The 20,552-nt window shown below is 53.6% G+C and overlaps 1 protein-coding gene across 1 annotated transcript in view; it reads left to right on the top strand.

The window, feature by feature from the left end:
* Positions 1-20,552, top strand: part of ANKRD11 (ankyrin repeat domain containing 11) — a 131,540-nt gene that overhangs the window by 85,201 nt on the left and 25,787 nt on the right. The window contains exon 3 of the mRNA XM_066557707.1: positions 13,542-13,686. Within this exon, the coding sequence (XP_066413804.1) occupies positions 13,600-13,686 (87 nt within the window). The 5' untranslated portion in view covers positions 13,542-13,599. The remainder of the gene's footprint in view (positions 1-13,541; positions 13,687-20,552) is intronic.

Here is a 20,552-nt window from a genome sequence, read left to right as displayed (position 1 = left end):
TGGAGCATGAAGATCCCATGGAGGTTGTAGTAACGTGGGGATCTTGGAGGTCTTTTCCAAACTCAGTGACTCTGGGATTCTGTGTGCATGGAGCATGTAGGTTCCATGAGGAGCTGTGGCTTGGTTTGTGATCTCTTGGTGGAATGGGAGGAGGAGGAAGGCTGGGGCAGCCCTTGAAGGTCATCCATCACACTCTCCAGCCTTGCAGAGCAGCACAAGGAGCCCTTGGCCAGTAGAAGAAGATGAAAGAATTTCTGTGCAGATCTGTTTATATTGATGTTCTCAAGAACATGGGGGATAAAAAGCTCCAGGAACCACTGGGGAGTTTGTTTTAAGGGCTTGTGGACATGCAGCTGGATCTTCCCTGCCAAAAACAAGGCACAGGGAGTGAGGAGGGCACAGATGCATCCACAGTGCCCCTCTGGTGCTGGGACAGGGGGTGGATGAGCCTGTCTGGTGAATTAGCACCCCTGGGTTGGGGTGCTCTGTCCCCAGGCTGTGCCTGCAGGGAGCTGAGTGCTCCCATGGGAGCAGGTTTGTACAGGAATCCCATCCAAACCAGGCTCTGACTAAGTCTCATGGCCATAGTGCAATGCCAGGCTTTAGGATGTGGCTGCACCTTGGAAAAATCCTGGGTTCTTGCTGTGAGGTCCCTGTTAAAGCAGTGCTCACATGACAGGCTGCTTGCAGGGAAAATTGAGCTGCTGCTGCAGCACCTGGTGCATCCCAAAGTCCCTGACAACTGCCTTGGAAAGCAATCTCAAAGCCTATCTGTCTTGCCAGTGTCTCTTAATGGCTTACTAATAATGCCTGAAGATTTGCTGGAGCTCTGCCACAGCCCTGCTGTAGAATCACAGAATCATGGGCTGCTTTGGGTGGGATCTTGCAGCTCATCCTGTTCCACCCCCTGCCATGGGCAGGGACACCCTCCTCCCAGCCTTGTCCAGCCTGGCTTTGGTAGGTTCAGAGTGCTCTGCTCTCCTCCAAACTGAGAACCCCTCAGTTTTCCGTGATTAAACTAAATCCCCCTAAACTGGGAGCCTCAGAAGGTGCTTTCCAAGTGCCCTCCAGGAGGCAGCCAGGGAGGAATCTCCTCAATTCCTGGCACAGATACAGCATTCAGGAGTGCTTTGTGGCGGGGGTCAAGCCCTTGGTGTTTATTGTCATCTACAGCCACATCGTCATGGGGACAAGGGAGTGGCTTGGATTTCTAAGAGTTAAGATTATTGTGTGAACCCTAAGGCAGAAATTCCAGCTCCCTAAACATATTTTGCCAGAGAACAGGGTTTGTGCCTGTCAGGATGGGGAAGGGGTCATGTAATCCAGGCATGCAGCACTGGATTAAATTATCATGTGCTACAGGGTATTAAATCTCAGAGTTTGCTCTCATTTTTGGAGGAGAGGGGGATTTCTGGGACAGAGCAGCATCGCTGCCAAGCTGAAGGAGGCTTTTATTGTAAAATAAAATAGGAATCAGAACACTCAGTGCACACCTGGGTTTTAGTCATTGCCAGAGGAGGTTTGTGTACAGCCCTGACAGCTCAGGGTGCTCCAGAGTGTTTATGGGGGGAAGAGGGACTTTGTGCAAGGGAGGCTCAGGATCGACATTGGTTAGAATTTCTTCATGGAAAAGGTTGTCAGTCATTGGCAGGGGCTGCCCAGGGCGGTAGTGGAGTCCCCATCCCTGGGGGCGTTCAGGGGGTGCCTGGACGTGGCACTCGGTGCTCTGGTCTGGTGACAGGGTAGGGATTGGTCACAGGTTGGACTTGCTGGTCTTGGAGGTCTTTTCTAATCTCAATGATTCCGTGAAAGCAAAAGCAAATGGAAACCAAGAGCTTTGCTGGTGAGTTAGTGGGATGGTTTTACTGCTGGGAGAGGGTGTAAGTGCAGCCAGGCGTGTGGAGAATGCTGGGGCTGAGCAGGGAGCCGAGGCACACGAGGCTGGGTTTTAGATTTACGGAGTCCCGACGTGCGGAGCGCTCTGGCCAGGCAGTGCCAGGCTCTGCTCCCGGCCCATCCTCTCCGCTCCCCCGGGCTCTGCTGATGCCCTGTTAATAATTACTAGAATGTACTTTCGGGCAGGTTATTTGTTTTCCCTCCTCATGATGTGCGAGAGCGGATAATGAAATTAATTTGCACACTTGGTGAGTTTGCAAAGCCGGCTTCAGCCACGTTGCCACGATACTGCGCGGGGCCGGCGGCTCCCGGGGCCGCTGTTTGCACAGCCGGGGCAGGCGGCTGCTGGCCTGGGCAAACACAGCCCCGAGGGAGCTGGGCTCTGCCCAGCCACGAGAACAGCTCCCTGCAGAGCCAGCACGGAGCGTGCGGGCAGCGAAAGCCCTTCCAGGCTGTAAAACCCCTTTCCAGCCTGTTAAACCCCTTTCCGACGTGCAGTGTTTGATGCTGCTGATTCCAACCAGTTTAGTAGGTCAGCAGCCCAAGGAGGAAATTCCTGTGTTGCTCCTGCAGGTTGTGGAGCTCGTGGTGGGATCACGTGGAGCCCATTGGTGAATTCAGATGTTTTGTTGTTGCTTGAGTCCTGTATCCCCCAGCCCAGGGGTGGGGTACGTGAACCTCGGTGTTTTCCAGGAGCACAGGGCAGTGTTCCCTGGAGCTGGCCAGGCTCTGCTGGGCAGGTTTCAGTCAGGAGGTGTCTGGTGGAGCTGCCCAGTCTGTGGGATTCTCTGGAGAGGTGGATGAACTTCACTGTGAGTGCTTGGGAACCACAGCTCTGACATTCCCATCTCCCTCACCTTGGCTAGGGGGCAAAATCAGTTTGGGACAAGACGTGGTTGGATTGTTTTCTGTGCCCTAATTCACCACACAGGTGAAGGACTGAGCCAAGAGCACAAAACTCTGCCAAAGGTTGGCACTCCTGTCCTGCTCCTGAGACCACTGGGGCTGAGCCCTCCGTGGGCACCAGCAGCATCTGCCCTCAGGTGCAGGGGGAGCTCAGCATGGCTGTGTGCTCCTGAGCCTGGTTCTACTAGGGTTCCACTCTGGTTTTTGAGAAGGTTCAGCCCTCAGATCACAAGGAGAGCTGGCTGTGCTCAGCTCTCGAGGCTGTGGTTCCCTTTTGCTTGCTGTGATCCTGCTGGGACTGCCTGTGCTGTGTGCCAGGTGTGCCACGTCGGCCTGGCACAGACCTGGGGGACCAGCAGTAAATAGTACTGCTCCCATTGTTCCATTCCCACCTGGATCCTCATCATCCTGCTCCAAGGCTTGGCTCCATGCTCCCCTGAGGTGTTATTGTGGTGTGGCTGCAGCCTGGCTTTGGGTTGCTTTTGGGGTAGAGGTTCTTGTCACTCCCAGCTTATTTCCCCCCTGCCAGGGTCAAGCCTGGCTTTGATCCCTCCCTTCTCCAAACTCTGCTGCCGAGTGCCACGTGTTCCTTCACCCTGGGCTCCTCAGCCTGGGGGAGGCAGGCGGATCCAGCAGGCAGCTGGGAGACAGACCTTGCTTTTTAAGGAAGACAAGGAGGCGGCAGAGAATCTGTTGGGTTTTTTTCCCCCAGTTTGCCACACGTATGTGTTGTCTGAGCTTTGCCTTTGGGGAGATGCTGGGGCTCCTGGGTGAGCTGTGCTGGGGCTGTGCTGGGGACATCAGCAGGGCCATACATCCCACCACAGCATGTGTCTGGTCAGGTGCTCCAGGTATTCCTAGAATTACAGAGTCATGGAGTAGTTTGGTTTGGAAGGGACTTTAAACCTCATCTTGTGCCACCCTGTGCCATGGGCAGGGACACCTTCCACTAGAGCAGGTTGATCCAAGCCCTGTCCAGCTTGGCCTTGAGCACTTCTAGGGATGGAGGATCCACAACCTCTCTGGGTATTCTCAGGTTTTGGCCAGTGTTGAAGCAATAGCTTTATAACAAATTGTTTTACCAGAGGCCTCGTGTCACTTCACTGGGCTCAAAATCAGGAGAAGCTCTCAGGTTTTTGTTTTTGGGGACTCATGTCCTTAGAGAAAAATCTGTTAAAGCAAGTCTGTTCTTAAAGCTCCCCATGGCACCTTCAATAAGAGCTCTGCAGAGAAAATGGAGTTTCCCCCATACAAGAACATACCCTTTTTGATAAATGCATTCCTGTGTCTTTATATACAATAGAGCTCCTTCAAAAGCTGTGTGATTTGGGAGATGGAAAGCTGCAGGTTTGTGGAGAACTCACCTTGCTTTGAGTATTTACAAATGAGCAGCAGGGTTGTGCCATGCCCAAACCTCCCTGCCAGCCCCTGGCTCAGGATGGCCCCTTCCCCTGGGCTGTGACGTGTGGCCGGCCAGGGTCCTGGCACAGAGCTGAGCCTGGCCTGAGCCTCCTGGCACAGAGCTGAGCCTGGCCTGAGCCGGGCCTGAGCCTCCTGGCACAGAGCTGAGCCTGGTCTGAGCCTCCTAGCACAGAGCTGAGCCTGGCCTGAGCCTCCTGGCATGGAGCTGAACCCGGCCTGAGCCCGGCCTGAGCCTGGCCTGAGCCTCCTGGCACATGGCTGAGCCTGGCCTGAGCCTGGCCTGAGCCTCCTGGCACCACCACAGCCGAGTCACTGTGTGCTGGACCAGGAATGGGAAAATCAGACAGGAGGTTTGGCTTGTGGAACAAGAAGAGCAGAAGTGGGGAAGGTAAGGGGCTCGGTGCTTCTCCCCATACACCTGGCAGCTGAGGGGGTGTGCTTGGTTGGAGGAGCTCAGGATTGGTGTGTGCTGTGCTGGCTGTGGCACACAGAGCCCCACGGAAGCACAGCGGGCCCTTTCCTGTCACACAGCTTAGTCAGTAGTGATGGGCTGTCGTCAGCAGCACAGCTCCAGCTGGAGCTCAGCTTCCAGCTCGAGCTGAACCAGTCAGGAATCCACTGTCGGTATCAGTGTCAGGGCTCAGGGAGCCATGGCTTCTGGAGTGGTACAGAAAGCGTGGGGACGGTTCTGCTGCTGGGAGGGAGCACCTGCAGCTGAGGACAAGGGGAGCCAGCTCTGAATGAGCCTGGAAATGTGCATGGAATCCCTTCCATGCCCCCTCTCTGCCTCCCTGCCCTTCCCTCCTGGCTGCCTGGAGCTGTGGATCGGCTGGAGCCGGTGCTGGCCCAGCCCTGGCACTGTGCCCAGCTGCTCCTGCTGTGCTTGGGAGAAGGGCTTCCCTGCCCAGGGCTGCCCTGGCGCTGGGCTGGAGTTCCTCATGGCCCAGGCTTTTCCTCATCTCCCCAGGTGCCTTCCATGCTTACAGAACTGCAGTTTAATGTGAGATATGAATCAATCTTTTGATAGAAACATGGAATGGTTTGGGTGGGAAGGGACCTTAAAGCTCCTCTCATCCCACCCCGTGCCATGGTCAGGGACATCTCCTACTAGGCCAGGTTGCTCCAAGCCCATTTCCACCTGGCCTTCTGTCCATGTCTATTCAGTTGTTGCCCTGTCATTTAAAAGCTGACAGTAACTTGGCAAACAAATCCCAGTGCTGCTGCAAAGTGTTTTGTATGTGGATCAAATGTGAGTCTGGATCTGGAAGCCACTGGCCTCAGTGAGAAAGAAGAAACAGGAAAACAAAACTCCTGAGTTTGCAGACCCCAAATAAGAGGAAATCTCTGAAGTTCTGTGCTGGGTTTTCCCCAAAGCCTGATGCCTTCAGGGCCCCTGTGTAAGATTTGTTCTGTCTGGACCTTGTTCCTGAATCCACCAAAAATATTTCTGAGGTTCCCACACTGGGAGGAAGCACAAGGATGCTGAGATGGAAAGAAGGGTCTTGGGAAGAATTGTGCAAGAATGGGAGAATGAGGAATGTTTTGCTGCCATTGCCATGGATTTTCCTGCTCACAGCTGGGAGAAGATGTTACATGGCTGTTGCGACATCACGGACTGAAACCAGATATAAACACATTCATCCCAAAACTTTTGTCCAAATCCCCCAAGGCTCAAGCAGGGATTTCACTGGGGGGGTAGCTGGTGTTGCAGAGCCCTCAGTTGAGGATCTCTCGACTTGAAGTACCCTGTTGGGTCATGGCACCTTCTGCAAAATATTTTTGGTTTCTCTCTTATGTAACAAATGTGCTTGTTTGTGATCTCCTCTGGGGTTTAAGAGCTTAAGTCATGTGGTTTATTTGTAGTTAAGGCTGTTTCTTGTCCTAGATGTGGACACACTGATACCAAAAACTGGGCAGGAGTGAGTCTCAGTGGGGTTTTACTGGGGGCTGTGTGTCCATTAAATGTGTGTGTGTCCATGTGCACACATATGTACAGAGGTGGACACTGGGAGTATGGAGTATTTATGGAATTCAGGCAGCCCAGGCTCCCAGGGCCAGGTCTCTGTTCAGCTCTATTATCTCAGAACCAGTTCTGAGTGCCCAGGGGTGAACAAGGCACAGAGTTGTTGGTGATGAGGCCACAGGATGGCGATGCCTGTGCTCGTTCAAACGGCCAAAAATGAGCCCAAACACACCCTTGGTCCTGCTCCCTTCCCCAGCCCTCCTGTTGTGCAGCTGAGCAGCAGATGGGACTCGCTGGAGCCACCAGCAGCTTTCCATAGGAGCAGTGCTGGTCCTGCAGCCTCCCTTGGGACAGGGCCCTGGTGGCAGCAGTGGGAGGATGGACCATGCACAGGTGGGAGCACAGGGGATGCTCAGCCTTGCTGAGGAGGGAGCAGAGCGAGCCAGCAGCCCCTGCCAGCCCTGCAGCCCCGGTGCCACCCCAGCATGGGTGACACAGGTCACTGCCAGGGCACCGACAGCCACTGCTGCTGCATCTGTCAGCCTTTGGTCCCTGATGGTCAGGAATTGTCTGTGCTCGCTTGTTTCTCTGTCTTGAAAGTCGGGTCTGGCTCGTTTCTGGGGCTTGGCTGATGCTCCCGAACCCCTCGAGCTGTGCTTGGAAGCCACAGCCGTGACTCTGTTCTGGGCACAGGGGCAGAGCCCAGCTTCCCAAACTGTCCTGGGAATTGAGCTGGTTCTGCAGATCTGTGGTGGTCAAATTCTGCCGGGATAAAGCAGCCCTGGGGGGATCCCTGTCTTTCCCAGCTGGTGGGACCTTCAAGATCCCACTCGCATCCCGGTGAGCTGCAGGTGGAGCTCCTTAAACACCTCAGCTCAGCAGCCTCACATTTCTCCCTTGTTCTCTCTATGCTGGGTGGTTTGGGCTGCGTCTTTCCTCCCATGTGCAGCAGTGCTGGGAATGGTCATGTGGAGTTGGTCACTGTTTTAAGGAGGTGGGTATGCAGAAACTCTGGTAGTGACTGTGTTGGCAGATGTGGCTACAGCTCTTCCCTGGCTGAAGCCTGATGGGTGTCCAGCAGAAGCCGAGAGGAGATGGGAGAAGCTCAGAGTCCTCCCTCCCTCTCCATCAGGTTTTGATCTGGGCTGGTGATCCAGAGCCATCCCAGAGAGGACAGCAGTGTCATAATCAGCTTTCCCACCCTGGCTAGCAGTGGTGCAGCTGCCTTCCTGTAGCCCTGTGGCTGCTCCAGAGGTTTCCACATCACAGCTAATCCTGCTCCCAGACCACAGCCCCGAGCACTGACTCAAAGTACAGTTTTGTAACTTGGCCAGGACCCAGATCATCGGCAGCATCCCGAAATGGAGCAATACCAGAGGCAGCTGTGGACGGATAATTGAGGGAAGGGTTTGTGGGAAAAATTGCTCCTGGAGAAACCACACGGGCGAGTGGCTGCTTGTGGGTGCAGGGCTCTGTCAGAGCTCTTCTAGTTTGGATTTTGTGTCTCCTGAGAATGGTCCCAGCTGGGAGATTCTGAATCACAGTGTGGTTGAGCAGAAATTTCCAAATATAATCCTGTTAAATAGCAACACTTGGTGCAGTAGAAATATGTTGAGTTGTCAGAATTGGAGACCACTGATTTCTTGCTGGGACAGGAGGAGACACTGGGAGGTCACAGGTGTGGGGTTGTGGCTTGAATTGAACCCCTTAGCCAGGATGGGCTCGTGTGGTGGAGCCATACTGGAGAACCATGGAGGAGCTGGACGTTCATGGTGCCCAGCAAGGGCATGAGCATCATCTTCATGGTGATCCTTGGAGACCTGAGTGCACATCCATGTGCAGCCTCAGCTGCTCCACTGTGTTGTTTTCTGCAGGTGCTGAGAACTCTGGGAAGGGACATCTGTCCCACAAAAGATTGAAATACTAACAGCTGCTGTAATTCAGTAATATTATTCAATTCAGTTTAGTTTAAGTAACTTAGACTGCAGGATCATTATATTTTGTTACAGTGAGGGTGGTGAGGCCCTGGCACAGGTAGCCCAGAGCAGCTGTGGCTGCCCCATCCCTGGAAGTGTCCAAGGCCAGGGTTTGGAGCACCCTGATGTACAGAAGGTGTCCCTGCCCGTGGCAGGGCTGGAATGAGATGGGCTTTAAGGTCCCTTCTGTCCCAGTCTGGCATTCCGTGGTTCCAGCTTAGTGAGTTTACTTGGCTCTGGTGTGTGTTTGAGAGAGCAGCAAACCTTGCCCAAGCCAGTCCTTGCAGGATATCAGGAGGTCAGCATATATGGGGTAAGGAATAAATATTTTTGGAAAGGTGGAAGAAAGGACAGTTACTTGGGACCAGGCAGTGACTGAGAACAGGAAAGGAGAAGCTAAGCAAAGAGGTGAAGAAAGATGTGTCATTTCTAAGAACTTCTGATTAGGAGTGACATTCCCTTTCAAAAGCCAGGAACAAACAGGTAACAGGTCCCCAGGGTAAGGAAGGATGTGGGGTTGAAGGTGAGGACGTGATGGAGCTGTGAGACCGGGGTGAGCCCAGCTGTGACACCAGGTGACAGCGCTGCCCCACCGACTGCGCTCCAGGAAACGCGGGCTCCCCGTCCTCCTTGCTTTGAGTTCTGGCTCTAGGAATTAGCACCTCACACTGCTCTATCTCAGTAATAGCTAATCTTTGTGATTACCCATTGTCAGGTGCTGGGGAAACCACCTGTGTTTGCTGTGCAGGTTTGCAGGGCTCCTGCTGCTCCCGGCCGTGTGTACTCACCATGGAAAGCCACGGACTTTGCTCTTCCGGAGCTGATCTGGAGCACAAAGAACAATTGTTCCTTGTTCCCCACTCCTGCTGCTGCTCACAGGCACTTCTAGGGACTGACTGTGGCTCATGTTGGCCAGACAGGTGGAGGATTACCTGGTGCAGGGCAGGTGCTGGGGAGGCAATGGTGGAGCAGCCTGAGCACAGAGCAGGGCTGGGCTGAGGCTGGGACAGTGGTGGTGTTGAGAAGCTGTGGCTGCCTCACCCCTGGAAGTGTTGGACAGGGATTGGAGCAACCTGTTCTAGTGGAAGGTGTCCCTTCCCGTGGCAGGGGGTAGAAAGGGATGAGCTTTGAGGTCACTTCCAACCCAAACCATTCTGGGATTCAGTGGTTCTGTGTGTTGAAAGATTTCAGCTCTTGGTTTTTTGCCTTTGCTTTCCAGAGCTGGGGGACAAGTGTCAAATTGTGGGTGTGAGTTATTAATCAAAGGCAATTTTCAAAGATTTAAGACAGCATCCTTTAAAGGAGACCAAAGTATTAAAATTTTCATTTTTCACAGGCTTGTTCCTATTCCAACCTTTTCAGACCAAACAAATGTGTTGGATCTGTGCAAATAATGTCTGGGGCTCTAATTGCATTGGGGGGTTTGCATGGGCAGGAGCCTCCAGCCAGCTCCCTCCTATTCTGGCATTTAAAGAAGGCTCCACAATCTTTTTTACTCCAAGCTGGCGGGGTACAGGCAGGCTGCAGTGCACAGATCGTGGGCATGAGCTCATTTGTTGTGGCTTCAGATTGAATGGCAGGAGTTTGGCTGCTCTGCGGGAGGGCAGGGAAAGAGGGCTGGGTCCAGGAAAGGCTGTCATTCCCCTTGCAGATGCATCTGGAAATGTTCTTTATTCTTTCCTCTGAGGGTGGGGAGGCTGCCCAGAGAAGCTGCCCCATCCCTGGAAGTGTCCAAGGCCAGCTTGGAAGGGCTTGGAGCAGCCTGGTCCAGTGGAAGGTGTCCCTGCCCATGGCACAGATGAGGATGTTGGGGTGTTGCTCACCGGTTCCATGAAGCAGGAGGGGTCGGGATGGGGAGTTTGAATGTCCATAGGGTTGGTTAATGAGGAACTGCTCTCCTGTTGGGCCCAGGGTTGGTGCTGTCTGGCAGGGCTGGAGTCTGTCTGTGGGCTTTGTCCTTGTTCTTTGTCCCTGTCCCAGTTTGCCCGTTGCCTTCACTGGGAGCCTGTCCTGGCTGATGGGTGCCACTGCTCCCACGCTGTCTCCCGGCTGCCCACATGGCCTGGGGTTGAAGCCAGCAGTGCTTTCATCCTCTTCCTCCTCCCTCCAAGGGGCAGATGACACCTCCTTCCCTTCCAATCCCTTTCAGGCCTTCTGAGGTCCTTCACAGACATATTTGGTCTCAGTGTGTGGCTTGGACTTGTTATGCCCTGGGCAAAATAAAAACCATTTTCAACTGTTTCCTTGGCCCAGTGAGGGGACAGGGGACGATCGTGGGTGGGTGTGCCCGGGGCTGAGCCCTGCCATTCCTCATGGTTCATTCCCAGACTCATTCCTCATGGCTCCAGCCCTGCTCCCGATTGTGTTCCAGAGTCCTGCTCCTCCATCCTCTGGGAGGCTGCTCGGGGTGCTGTGGGGGCTCTGACCCCCACCCAGGGCAGGGTGGAGCAGGAGGGCCCCAGTCCAGAGCAGGGTGACTGGGCTGGGTGTCAGCCCTGCTCTCCCAGCTGACAATACTCCATGGGCTGGGACCACCACAGCCTTCCCTGCTGGATGCAGCCATCCTGGAACAGCAGGAGCTGCCATACCCAGGCCAGTCCATCCCCGGGCAGGCTCCCCCTCTCTGCTCACCGCTTTCCCAGGGGGCTGTGTGGGATCCAGCCTCTCCAGCAGCAGGGTCTGGGGGCCTGGTGTGCACCAGGCTGGCCCCTGGCCAGGGGTAAACAGCTCCTTTGTTTTCCTGGAGAAGTACGAGGGATTATATTCTGTTGAGCTCACTCGGTCTCCCACTTGGTATTGTGCAGCCACATGTAATCGGCTCCTGCGAGGAGCTGAGTTAATTGTTTGTGAAATAGGAAGGGTGCTGCTTGTCTCCTGTAGGGAGGTGAGCTTGAGAGGGGCATTGTGGAAAGGGGTGGCTCATCCAGCTCCTAAATTAGGAGGGATTGAAGCCAAATTGTCGTTCTGCAGCCCTAGATTTGCCACTCTGCAAATGCTGTCTTGAGCTGGGGAAGGCTCTTCCAGCCAGGAATCTGTGCCTCCCCTCTGACTCTTATTAAACGTGCTTAAAAACGAAACGAACTTATTAAACGTGCTTAAAAATGAAAGGAAGGCAGCGTCGTTGTCGGTAATTGTTGTGCAAATGTGATACTCCCTGCAAGCTGTGGAACAGGCCAGGGCTGTGTTTACCCGGAGAGGCAGCCGGCTTTCCAAGTGTAATGAGTCAGCTCCGCGAACAGAAGGGGCGCAGAATTAATCTGGCATCCGTCTGGCCTTTTCTCAGTTAAACAGGTTTTGGAAGCTCCACGTGAATAGGTGCCTACCCTGGTACAAGCAGCCACAAAGACTTGGGAGTGGGCACGTTTTTTTGGGAATACATTGGCAGTGTGAGGATCCTGGAGTGCTTTGAGCGGTGACGTGGGGCTGGGTTTGGGAGCAGAGCGTGATTGGTCCCACCGTCAGCAGAGGTGAAGCTGCTTGGGTTTAATATCTGTTACAAGGAGTAAATAAATGTCCCTCACCCAGCATTTCATCTGAATTTCCACCTCTTGGATTTGCAGTGAATATTGAAGGGAATATTGTCCTCTGCTCCTGCCTCCTCCCAGGCACATGCTCCTGTCTCCTTAATGAGCCCCTGTAAGAGAAACTGAGGGGAAATAATTCTTCTGTGTTCCCAGCTGGCTAATGATGCCTGGCAGAGGGAGATTCCTGGGGCTGGGCATGGCTGCAGGGACCCAGTGGATGTGCAGCATGGAGGGGACCCTGTGGGCTCTCAGCTGTCCCCGTGTCAAGCAGGGGGACACGAGGAGGTGTTTTCTCAGTTCCCAAAGTTTTGTTCCTAAATACAGGATATGAAATAGGGGATAACAACCTTTCCACAGCCAGGCTGAGGAGCTGGGCTGGAGAATCAGCTGCCTTGGGAAGCAGTCTCCTGCTGGAAACGCCAGCACTGTCTGTGCCTGGTGCTTTGGTCTGGGAATTTGTGCTGTTTCAGGGCTGGGCTGAGGCCTCTGAACCACCTTTAAAACAAAACAAAAAAAAAAACAACCCAAAGTGTCCCAAGGCCTCTGAGGCATAAATGGAACAGAAATTTTGAAGGGATTTCCAGAGAACTTCTAAATACAAGACTTCTCTCTCTCCTCTCTGAGAATTTCCATCTCCCTGGACAATTTCCTGCAGTTGTAGCTCTGCAGAGCTGCTGCTGTAAGATGTAAATGGTTCAATTTAGAGCTGGCAGGTGACAATTATGTTGGGAGAAGTTCCTGTCTGTGCCACTCCAGCCTCAGGCCAGGAGCCCAGTTGCTGTTGCGGTGTCACTCCTCACAGATATCCCGTTCCACTGATGCTTCCCAGCCTCTGGTCTGGGGAGAGGAGATATTCTCTTTCACCTGACAGGGCTTTGGCTGCAGCTGGTGTTCTGAGCCCTGCCTTGCTGTATTTCACATGGCACTTGTCTATCCAGCCCTGTAACCAGGCAACACAGGAGGAGCAGGAGCTTTGTCCTCTCCAGGTTGGCTTTCCCAGGCCAAGGTGCAGGGCAGGGTGAGGAGCTGTGAGAAACAGTCCTGGAACACCGAGCCCTCCGAGCTCCCTGCTCCCACCTCACAATGGCAGCACGTTCAGAAAGTGCATCTTTAACGGAGGTTTTGTAATTTGTTTGGTTCTGCAAGTGTGTCTGGGAATTCAGTGTGGCAAACTGGGGTGCAGCCTGGGCTGTGTCTGTGTGTCCCCATGTTCAGGACACACTGCAGGAGGCTCTATGTGGGCTTGGGGGGACGCTGTGCATGAGGAGCAGCAGGGCTGTTGCTCTTTGGTGGGATTTGATCCCTTCTAGGCTATTCCTTGCATAGGAAACAAGCTATGTCTGCAACTGCAGGATCCACTTTGGAGTTGGCCTCTTCTCCCAGGAAACAAGGGATAGGATGAGAGGAACCAGCCTCAGGCTGTGCCAGGGGAGGTTCAGGCTGGACATCAGGAGGGATTTCTTCATGGAAAGGGTTGTCAGGCATTGGAAGGGTCTGCCTGGGGAGATGGCAGAGTTCTCATGCCTGGAGGTGTTGTCCAGGGAAGGCCTGGAGGTGGCCCTGCGTGCTCTGGGCTGGTGACAGGGTTGGGCTTGGGCACAGGTTGGACTCACTGTTCTGGGAGGTCTTTTCAGGCTCAGTGATTCTGTGTGATTCCACGTGTGAGTCCTTGCAGCACCTCTGTTACTCTCTGGGAAGGTGGCAGGACCCTGCTGCAGCTTTTTCCACATTTGAGGGTGCTCTGCCATCCTGGTGTTGCCATGCAGGGGTTGGGAGGGGGTTTATCCTTGTTTTTCCCTCCACAATGGAGAGGCCCTCTGAGATGTCTGACCTCCCTTCTCCTCTCTCCTGCAGACGGTTGATGATGAGGCGATGGCAGCATAAATGAAGATCAAGTAAGGAAGGCAGAACGATGCCCAAGGGTGGGTGTTCTAAAACACCACAGTCAGAAGATTTCTCTCTCAGCAACGACATGGTGGAGAAACAAACGGGGAAAAAGGTAACATCTTTGGGCCACCTGCCCTCCTTTGGGGTGCTGCTCTTTGAGCCTGGAGTTGTGAAGCCATGGCATTGTTTGACATGGCAGGAGTTGTCCTGGGATCTTACCTGGGCATTTACATTGGTGTGCTGGTGCTCTGCCAGCTGATGGGGTTGGGTTTGTTTCTCTGTCCCTGTGGCTGCAGTCCTTCCCAGGAATTGCTGTGCTCTCCTGGACCTGAGTCAGCTGAGCAGCAGGGGCTCCTTTGGAAGATTCTTTTTTGCAAGTTCTGTGTGTTTCTAGGGGTTTCTGCGCTCAGCTGTGGAGACCTGAGTTATGTGGTGATGGTGCAGGTGTGTGCTGGGTGAGGGAGGAGCTTCTCCTCCTCTGGGTGGAAATCCAGGTCCTTGTCAGCACGGCTGCTCTGGCTTTCCCCAGCAGCACTGCTGGACCAGGCTCAGCCTGGGAGTTGCTCTGCTGAAATTGCTCCTTCTGAGAGTTGATCTGAGGTGCTGTCTGGTTTTTGGAGTGGTTTAGGTGAAACTACTGAGATGAAATCTGAGTTTAAGGATAAATACCTTCACACTTCTCCTCTTCATCCCATTTTGCTCCAGGCATGAGCCCAGTCTGCTCTCGTTCAGCCTTTTCCCCCCTTGTCAGTATCAGTCATTTCCAGTCAATAGCTGTGCAGAAAACTGTGCAAATGTTACCTTTAAATAAACATGAAAACCTACATCTACTGAATTCTGCTAAGGAACAAATCCCATCCACTTCCCTTTCATCTCCTTGCTCCAGTTTCTCAGCATTCCCCTGGGAGTTTCTGCCAGGCCCGGGAGCTGAAGCTGAGCATGGTGAGCCCCAGCTCCGTCACTTCCCCTGCAATCCCTCCCCAGTGAGGGCAGTAACTCCTTGTCTGACTGAGCTCATGTTACTGACAAAATGAGAAAAATACAAAAGAACCACCAGGAAAATCCAGCGGGGTTTGGTCATGGAGCACCTTGGTGGCATCTGCCACATCCTCTCTGTGTCACTGCAGGTGCAGGTCAGTGCAGGAGTGCTGTGGGGCTGCTGGGAGGGGCAGATCTGGGATCAGGGATGCTGGAGGGGGAACAGCTGCCTGGCAGCCTCGGGGAGATGCCAGCCTTTGCCCTGGCAGAGGAGGCAGTGCCCAGCAGTGCAGGATATGTAAATACAGGCTCGCTCTGCGCCGGGTAAGAGGCTTAATGCTGGCGCAGGTGCTTGGGGAGGGAGAGGATCAGTTGGAATATGAATCAGCTCCCATTTTATTCCATGCACTCCCGGCAGCTCAAAGGCTGTGTGTTATTTACAGAGCAGGTTTGGCGAGCGGCGCGGGGCACGCCGGGAAGCGGAGTTATCTCCTGCTGGCTAAATAACTAGGACACAATTCCTGCCACTGAGAGGGGACAGGGCAGGCCTTCTGCTGCTTCAGTTCTGGCTTTTTCACTGGCTCGTGTCTTCCAGGGCCTGAGCTGAGCTCAGCCTGAGTGGCTTTTGCCCTGTTTCTGGTTAATTCTGAAGCTGAGCTGGAGCAGTGACTCAGGGGAAAAGCACTTCGACCTCCTCCCTGCAGACGCTGTTGTACCTGCCTGTCAGCAAGCGCTGCCTTGCATTTATCTTGCCTTTGTCAACACGTTCAAAGGCCCGAGCTGGGACTTGGCACAGCTTCCCTGGCAGGCTGGAGAGGGAGGGCAGAGCCCGGGTCAGGCACAGGGACCCGCCGTGGGCACGGGGGGAGCGTGGCAAAGTGATGCCAACCAAGCGTTCTCCTCTTAATGGGACCTTAGGATCAATGGCTGATTTAGCATTAAAGAGGCTTTACATGCCTGGGCTCTGCAGCTCTGGCAGATGGAGCGGGGTCCTGGTGCTGCACTGGGCTGAGTACCACAGGGGACAAGGGGCTGGCCTTGAGCTGAAAAACAGGAGGTTTAGATGGAATATTGGCAAGGAATTCTTCCCTGTGAGGGTGCTGAGGCCTTGGCACAGGGTGCCCAGAGAAGCTGTCGCTGCCCCTGGATCCCTGCAATTGTCCAAGCCCAGGCTGAATGGGGTTTGGAGCAACCTGGGATAGTGGAAGGTGTCCTTGCCCATGGCAGGGGGTGGAACAAGATGAGTTTTGAGGTCCCTTCCCCCCCAGACCATTCAGGATTCTGTGATCACCAGCTTTTGCTCCTGAGTTCCATACTCCATCACATAGCAGCTCCCAGGGGAACTGCCCTGCTCCAAGGGCTCCTGCTTGGAGGAGAGGCTGTGAGCTGCTGCCTGTCAGCAGCAGAGCTCCTTACAGGAGGGCACTCCTGGCTCTCTGCTCCCTGCCCCTCCACGGAGGGACTTAGGAACTAATGGGATGCAGCCCTGAGAGGGAGGTGGATTAAAGAGCCTGTCTGAGGGGTTGGGTGCTCCGTGCTGTTGGGTGAGGAGCTGTTGGATGAGGAGCTGTTTCTCCCAGGGTTACTGGAGCCCTTATAAGGCTGCACAAGCCTGCCCGGGGCGGGCGCTGGCAGCCCCCGAGCTCCTCCTGCTCCCTTCAGCCTGGAGGCTTTTGTGAAAATCTGCATGCCATATATGAATAATTCTCCTTTCTGGTCTAGATCCACAGATCCCCGTAGCAGGAGGAGATTACTCATGGCTGAGGCAGAGCAGAGCACCACAGCAAGGGTTATATCAGTTGTCAGAAGCATTTCCTGAAGGGCCTGGCCTGGCTGCGTGGTTACACCGTGTGCTCAGCACAGCCTTTGCCTCTTTATGGGGAAATGCTCCCTCTTGCACAGTCAAAAGTGCATTTTTGCTGCAGTGAGCACCAAGCAGAACAGCACTTACCCCGGTTTTTGCTTGTAGGAGCTGGCAGAGGTTAAAAAAATGAGGTTTTTCTCCTTCACCTTCTCCCCTTTCCAGAAAAGGGAACATTGTCCTTATTTTTTGGTTCTTCATGAATCTTCATGAAGCTGTTGTGCTGTCAGGGCTTTCCAGACTGGATGAGTGAGTGCTGGGCTCCATGTCCAGCACAGAGTCACCCACTGGGGTGTGAACCCTGCAGGGGTGTCTGGCTGACTGAAGAGATGACATTTCAGTGGAGTTAATCAGCCCATGCTCATCACTGGGCCATATTTCTTACAAACTTTGGTGCCTCAGGCTCACAGGAATGGGGCTTCAGCTCCAGTCACCTCCATGCTCCACATGTTTTATTGCAGCATTGATAACAACACAAATTCAAACTTTGTGGCGTTTTGTGTGTGCTTGTGCTGTACTCTGGCTTTGGGAAGGCTACGAGGGGCCCAGATTTAGGGAATTGTTTGGTTTTCACCACATCCAGTAGCTTTCTGGGTAAAACTGAGTCCATTCCTTTTTGTGGTACAGGGTGGGAACCTTCTGCCCCCTCTCCCTCCCCGCTGGCAGAGCCAGGACAGACCCACTGGTGCAGGGAAAGTCCCTCTGTGGCAGCATTTGCTTTTTGCAGCGTGGGCTGGTTGCCCACAGCAGGAGTCTGACGTGGGCCATGGCCTGGGGCACCGGCCTTGGAGCCCTCCTGGGCTTCTCTTCCCAGGCTGCCTGGGCTGGTTTTGTTCATTGCTGCCTAATTTTTACTGACATCACAACCTGAAATGCTTGGAGCTCATTTTGGAGAACAAAGGGCTTTGGGGATTTCCATGGCTGGCAGTGCAAGTCTCTGCATAAGCACTGGGCTGCGAGTCAGGCTCTGTCTGAGCAGGGTGACGGGGCTGGAAATACAGATTTCTTTGCATGGCTTTGTAAATCATACAATCATGGGCTGGTTTGGGTTGGAAAGGACCTTAAAGCTCATCTTTGAGGTTGCTCAGAGCCCCATCTAAATGGCTCTGTCTTGCAGAAATCTGCATCAGAAAACCCCAGAGGATTGTTTTTGCTCTGAGGACTGGCCTCTGGCCAGTTTGTGTGTCACAAGTGCCCTCAGCAGATTGGTATCAGGGTCTGTGGTGCTGATGGGAGAAGCCCTTCCATCCCCACCCTGCAGCATCTCACTCTGGGTGGCTGCTGGGGCCAGTTCCTGGTGGGTTTGTGCTCCGACCGCAGCAGCTGAGAGCAGCTTGTGGTGCATCTTTTCACTTTTGCAAGAGGAGCTCAAGGTGGGTTGTTACTCATACAGTAACTCTCCTGCAAGTGTAATGTGGCAGGAGGGGATTTTTTCTGCACTCACAGCTGCTGACTGCCCTTTGCCAAAGCAGCTTTCATTAACACCTGCAAAGGGGAATTTGCTGCTGCTGCTGCTGCTGAGCTCTCGACTCTTCCCCATCCCCAAACTCCTGTCCCTGCCTTGGAGAGCCCCAGCTCTTACACAGGGCTGTTCACACAGGTTTCTCTGCAGTGTCAAGGCCAGGCTGGATGGGGCTCTGAGAGCCTGATCTGTTGGAAGGTGTCTCTGCCCATGGCAAAAAGGGTTGGGATGAGATAAGCTTTGAGGTCTCTTCCAAGCCAAACCATTCCAGGATTTCGTGATTCTCATTTGGATTTGTTCCATTTGTGAAACCTGATTCCTATGAGTCTGAGCTTACTTTAAACATGAGAAGGCCTAAAAATGAAACCAGGTTTTACTCGAGTAAAGGACAACATTCTTCATTACAGAATTGGAAATAATTAGGGAAGTAAAGCTTAAAACAAGAAAACGAAAACTTTCAGGAATTGGACTCTCCAGCTGCCTTGATGTTCCACCCAGTGCTGCAGGCATCCCCAGCAGGTCTCTGCTTTCCAGGGGGAAGCAAAGTCTGGATCTTCCCTGCTCCAATTAGTAGGAAAGGTTATCGTGGTGCTGCTGTGGGAATGAAGCTTCAAAGCGGTGCCGGTGCTGCCGCCGCTGCCGGATTGTGCTGAGCTGGCTGCAGCAGCAGCTCCCAGCCTTGGGGTGCATGCACAGGGAGCTCTGCCCGAGCTTGCCTGCTGCCAGGATTCACATGGACACTGCCAGGGCCACGCTGGGCTCACCTCTGCTCTCAGGAGGGTTTGTTCGTGGGTTTGTTCTCTGCTCTGTCTCTCCTCCCACAGGGAGATTTTAGCAATGTGGCTTTAAACTGACAGAGGGCAAGGTTAGATGGGATATTGGGAAGAAATCTTTCCCTGGCAGGGTGGGCAGGCCCTGGCAGAGGTGCCCAGAGCAGCTGGGGCTGCCCCTGGATCCCTGGCAGTGTCCAAGGCCAGGCTGGACAGGGCTGGGAGCACCCTGGGATGGTGGAAGGTGTCCCTGCCCAGGGCAGGGCTTGGAACATGATGAGCTTTGAGGTCCCTTCCAACCCAAACAATTCCATGATTCAATCTTCAGAATGAGCTGTATTTTTACCTGTCCTACCCTTTTTCTCACTCCTGAGTGAGTGCACAGAGATCCCAGGCAGCATTAATCCAGCAGAAAACATACCTGTATGTCTGAGAGCATCATTGAGATGCTTCTTGAACTCTGACAGCCTTGGTGCCCTGACTGCTTCACCCTGGAGGAACCTCACAGACTCCTGTCTGAAGTGTTCAGAGATGCCTTTTATTCAGGTCGATAGAAGGAAAAGTTCAGACTGTGAATGGCCACTCTGGGAAAAAGTGCATTATTTATTTGGTGGCTTTTTTTTTCAGGCAATATACACATTTTATTTTATTCCTTTGATAAAATATTTCATAGAATTGTAGAACTAGGACAGACCAGGGTACCTGCTCACAACATGACATTCCTGGCAGGTGATGGAAGCCCTCTGCCCTCACTGCCACCTCAGAGCAGTGGAAGTGGCATCATTTTTTAGTTTGAACTATTTTTGTTCACCTCAGAAAGCATAAAAAGCAAAAGCTTTTCAATCTGGAGGGCTGAGAGGAAATGCTGGAGTGTTTATTTTGGCTGTGGGGGCTCTGTCCCGTCACTGCAGGGCCGGTGCTCTCCAGCAGGGCTGCCCTTGCTGGGGCTCCGAGCGTGCCTTGGCTGCCTCCCACCACACAGCCCTGTCAGGCAGGTTTGTTTCTCTTGCTTTACCAAAAAAGGGATTCCCCAGCCCATTTCCTTCATCCTCGCTCCGGGGCTGCAAACACATCCCCTGGGGCAGCTCAGGGGCTCCTCTCTTCTCTGTGGGTGAGCTCTGGGCTCCAGACAGACACGGAAAGGGGAAGGAGCGACGCGCACGGTGACAGTGACACCGCAGTCCTGTGACTGCTGGCACTGAGGCCACCTGCCAGGAGCTGCCAGGGCCAGGCAGAGGGACTGTGCCTCTCTAAACAAGGGAATGCTCCTAGGTTGGCTCCTCTGAGCTTCCAGCCAGCTCGGGCATGATTTCGTGTGCTGAGGTTCTTGTGTTTAATCTCACTCTGCCTCTCAAGCACAGAGTCTGGGTTTTGCTGGGTTGTTGAAATCAGATCTGTGACAAAGCTGCTTGTGTTGCTCGTGTTGTTCAGGCAGGGGCACAGTGGTCAGTCCAGAACTGCTCACTTAAAATAATCCTGTTCCTCACATACAAAAAACCACAGTGCATGACCTGGGGCTGTGCATTCCTGGCACACCGGACTCCTGGAGTTTGAGCTGGGAACCAGCTCTCCCTGGTCAGGTGAAAAATCTCACCTGTCTCAGTATCTGTAACTTTTGTTTGGCATGTTCATTCAAAATCTCTCCTTGCTTTTGGGCAGTTCACAGCATTTCTGCTTCACATTAAAATCCAAACCAGCCCAAACAAGCAGGACTGATACAAAGCAGGAATGGGTCTTTCTTGTGGTGTGGTTGCATTTGGAAATCCTCAGATTCCCCCATCCCAGTCTGCCTTCCCTCCATGCCCACAGCTGTGTGCATCCTTAGCCTCACACAAAGGGTTGGCATCATTTTTCACAAGAATTGGTTGGAATTTGGCACCACACAGCAGCCTTGATTGGCCTGGCTC

This window comes from Molothrus aeneus, chromosome 11 (genome assembly GCF_037042795.1).
Source record: "Molothrus aeneus isolate 106 chromosome 11, BPBGC_Maene_1.0, whole genome shotgun sequence".
NCBI lineage: Eukaryota > Metazoa > Chordata > Aves > Passeriformes > Icteridae > Molothrus > Molothrus aeneus.
Note: the sequence above shows the minus strand (reverse complement) of the source record. Positions and strands in the feature narration are given on the sequence as shown.